This window comes from Solanum dulcamara, chromosome 8 (genome assembly GCF_947179165.1).
Source record: "Solanum dulcamara chromosome 8, daSolDulc1.2, whole genome shotgun sequence".
NCBI lineage: Eukaryota > Viridiplantae > Streptophyta > Magnoliopsida > Solanales > Solanaceae > Solanum > Solanum dulcamara.
Genome location: NC_077244.1, coordinates 56,729,616 through 56,733,478, shown reverse-complemented (window position 1 = coordinate 56,733,478; position 3,863 = coordinate 56,729,616). Strand labels below are relative to the sequence as shown.

At 35.2% G+C, this 3,863-nt stretch overlaps 1 protein-coding gene across 1 annotated transcript; it reads left to right on the top strand.

Annotated features, from left to right (window-relative positions):
• Window positions 1–1,292: 1,292 nt before the first annotated feature.
• On the top strand, window positions 1,293–3,362 carry LOC129900830 (beta-carotene hydroxylase 2, chloroplastic). Its single transcript, XM_055975905.1, has 7 exons — window positions 1,293–1,860; window positions 1,968–2,027; window positions 2,121–2,192; window positions 2,303–2,437; window positions 2,726–2,851; window positions 2,941–2,997; window positions 3,117–3,362. The coding sequence occupies exons 1-7, from the start codon at window positions 1,480–1,482 to the stop codon at window positions 3,192–3,194; spliced, it is 909 nt and encodes a 302-aa protein (XP_055831880.1). The 5' UTR covers window positions 1,293–1,479; the 3' UTR covers window positions 3,195–3,362.
• Window positions 3,363–3,863: the final 501 nt, after the last annotated feature.

The window sequence follows — 3,863 nt, the reverse complement described above, 5'->3', positions numbered from 1 at the left end:
TGTATATTTTGCCTACATTGTCTCATATAATGTAGGGTCGGATGACACTCACGATCACCCCACTCGTGGCTAGAGATTTGCTTTAGATTTCAAAGACGTTGGTGAGTCCTCATTCTATCGAGGTCAAGACTTTTATTCATGTTACTATTTATTACACTTTCTTCTATTGTTAGGGTGAGCTAAGAGCTTGTCCTAAGCCCCCGTCAAAGACTAAACTAGAGGCATGTTTAGACGATATTCATTGGTGTAGTCCGAATTTGACGTTTATAGAGTTGTTTTCCTTAGTTCCATTCCCCACTTAATGATTACTTTCGCTCATATTTATATTGTTCCTTACCTTATGTATACGATGTATACTAAGATAGCTTATGGTTGGGGTCCCTCACATCATAATCGTCGTGTTACAATTAGGCCCTAGGTCGGATTGTGATAAATATATCCCTAATTATTATTTTTTTCAAAAATGAATTTACATTATTATTTTTTCACTTTTGTTAAAGAAAAATAATATATGTAAATCGTTTATGTAATAATAGAAATATATATGAACTACTTTAATAGTGAGAATATATTGCCATTTTTTTTTAATTTAATGAGCCATATGTTCATTGACCATAGTAATCATCAAGCCTTATCCATTAATAGAATTTAAATAGCGCATGCGCTACAAATTAATTTTCGTCAATTTTAATTGACCATTGTTAACCAGGGACGGAAGAGCCTAAAGATTTTATTTGATTATTAAAAATATTGTTAATATGATTTAAAAATAAATAATTTTATTAAAAATAAAAATGATATGTGAAGATATTTGAAAACTTTCAAGCATGTTTAATCATATCAAATTTATATATATATTATTTTTAATTATATCAAATTTATATTTATTCCTAGATATTTGATAGCAATATCAAATAGTTTAGCTAAAAACTTTATTTGACCACGTTACTTTGGTGACTTTTTATTTATGGATGATCCTATCATTTAGGTCTCGGTCTCTTTTTTTACCTACCTAACGATCAATGGCATAGCCACATATATTTAAAAAGAGTTATAAAAATATTATATATATTATATATTGATACTCATTAATTGTTTTACATATATATTTTGATACTTCTATACATTTTGACTGCCCCATCTACCGACGCACAATTTTGTTGGAAAAAAAATGGTGAGTGGCAATGATGTAATTTATGTGGAAGTTAGGACCAAAATGTATGTGGTAGTTTGCTTTTTTTTTTAACGACCCGATTCTCTCCCACTGGCACCATGTTCTAGTACCTTCAAAACACTAGTCTGCAAAGGGACTCCACAAACTGAACTTGTGGCTGTAGAGCATTTACCTGCATTCTATTCCAAGCATCCACTCTCCCTCATACATTTCCTTAAATTGCCCCTCCTTAACTCCCCATCACTCCTCTCTCTCTCTCTACTAACTTTGAGAGAGACTCTCTAAATTGTTCACCCTCACAATCCATGGCCGCCGCCAGAATTTCCTTCTCTTCCACCTCACGAACAATTTATTTCCGCCATATCCCCTTTCTTGGCCCAAAACCCACATCAACAACCCCACCCGTTTCTCCTAATCTCGGCGCAATTCTGAGGTATAGAAGAAAACCCAGTTTCACTGTTTGCTTTGTTCTCGAGGATGAGAAGTTGAAACCTCAATTTGAGGATGAGTCCGAGGATATTGAAAAGAAGATCGAGGAACAGATCTCAGCTACACGCTTGGCGGAGAAACTGGCCAGGAAGAAATCGGAGAGGTTTACTTATCTTGTAGCTGCTGTTATGTCTAGTTTTGGGATTACTTCCTTGGCTGCTATGGCCGTTTATTACAGATTTTCGTGGCAAATGGAGGTACATAAACAGTTCATAATTCACAATTTACTCTTCTTCTTCTATTCGAAACTTTACTTCTTACTGAGTTTTTCTCTTCTTTTTTTTGTTTTTTGTTTTGAGTGTAGGGTGGAGAAGTTCCTTTATCCGAAATGTTGGGTACATTTGCTCTCTCTGTTGGTGCTGCTGTAAGTTCCATTTGCTATCTTCATTGTGTGCTAGAAATAGCAGAATGCATTCTTTGGTGACTGATTTTAAAGGTATTTGAATTGGAATTTCAGGTAGGAATGGAGTTTTGGGCAAGGTGGGCACATAAAGCGCTCTGGCACGCTTCTCTATGGCACATGCACGAGGTTTGTGTGCTACTTAATTCTACAATTTGGAGCTTAAATTAAATGCCTTATTTCAATTCTTGGTGAGAACAACTTTATATTAAGATTCTTGTTGCTTTAAATTATTGCAGTCACACCACAAACCAAGAGAAGGACCTTTCGAGCTGAACGACGTTTTCGCCATAACAAACGCTGTTCCAGCAATAGCCCTCCTCAACTATGGTTTCTTCCATAAAGGACTCATTCCCGGCCTCTGCTTCGGCGCTGTATGTTCTCATTTAACTTACCGTCTTTTGTTTTATAATGTTAATTATAATTTGGATTGGAAACTAATTCAGAATTTAAATCACTACTTAGTTCATAATGGATGCGAAGCTAAACTTTTTATACTTGTTCAAAATCATTTTTCATATAATGTAAATGATTCAAGTTGCAATCAATTAGTTCAGTTGAAGATGTCGATCTTTCTCGAAACCCCCCTCTAATATTTCCCTAGAATTTTTACTCGATTAAGATTAGTGCTTTTTTAAGTCCAACGTGTTAAATTTATGCAGGGGCTAGGGATCACAGTATTTGGGATGGCATACATGTTTGTTCACGATGGTTTGGTTCACAAGAGATTCCCGGTTGGACCTGTAGCCAATGTACCTTATCTTAGGAAGGTGGCTGCAGCTCATTCGGTAATTTAATCACATTTAGCGCGATACGATTAATATTAAATCGGTTGGCAAGATATTCTAATGCATTTGTTTGATATCTGAATTTGCAGCTTCATCACTCGGAGAAGTTCAATGGTGTCCCATATGGCTTGTTCTTAGGACCTAAGGTGCCTTTACACTCCCTTCATGCTCATATAAGAATTTTAAAATTACACGTAACATTGTTTCTAGAGTAAACAGAAATAGCCCACATAAGAGGAAATACTAATACTGGTGATTGATGCAGGAACTGGAAGAAGTAGGGGGGATGGAAGAGCTGGAAAAGGAAGTTAATCGAAGGATAAGACATTCAAAAGGATCATGAATGATTGATCTCATTGTAGATAAATACAAGTGTCATTTTGCCATTCTTATCAGTGGGGGAGGGGGATTTTTGATGTTTTTGACAATTTAGAGAAAATGTTGATGAAATGAATTTGTATTTATGTAGGCTCTTATTCAGTAAGGAAAAGAAAATTAGATTTATAATATACAGACCTGCGATTCTGTCTGTTAGCGAATCTAAAATTAATTGAATTGGGTCGTTAGAATAACAAATTGAGATGGAGAAAGAGTCCACCTAACCGAGTCAAATTAAGCTCAATTTTGTTTAATTGAATTGGATCTGACTCATTAGAAGTTGGTGTAACTTTCAATTTCTGAGTGTGCTTCATTTGCCGCCACTTGGTACTTTGCGTGTGGGATTTTGAGGATTGCTAGTTTATTGGAGTTTGGTCAGTACACGTTAACTACACTAATTTCTATTTATCTTCTCAACCATGTATATAGGTGCAATTTTTGTTTGATAAGACGCACTAGACTTGTCATTCCTGCATATGAATATTGGTATCATTTCATTTTTGGTGCAAAAGGCTTTGGAAAAATAATAATATCTACATCAAAATCATGTGTTGCCGGTGGGAAAGTTAATGTTTGATGATATTGGTGCAGGTGTAACATCAGCTCTGGATGTTCATGTCGACAAAAATTTATG

What these genes read in the sequence shown, in the direction of transcription:
- LOC129900830 (XM_055975905.1), top strand. Translation starts at nt 1,480, where the DNA reads ATGGCCGCCGCCAGAATTTCCTTCTCTTCCACCTCACGAACAATTTAT. An exon ending in CCGGCCTCTGCTTCGGCGCT is followed by an intron (nt 2,438 to 2,725) that starts GTATGTTCTCAT and finishes AAATTTATGCAG; the next exon opens with GGGCTAGGGATCACAGTATT. An exon ending in AGGTGGCTGCAGCTCATTCG is followed by an intron (nt 2,852 to 2,940) that starts GTAATTTAATCA and finishes CTGAATTTGCAG; the next exon opens with CTTCATCACTCGGAGAAGTT.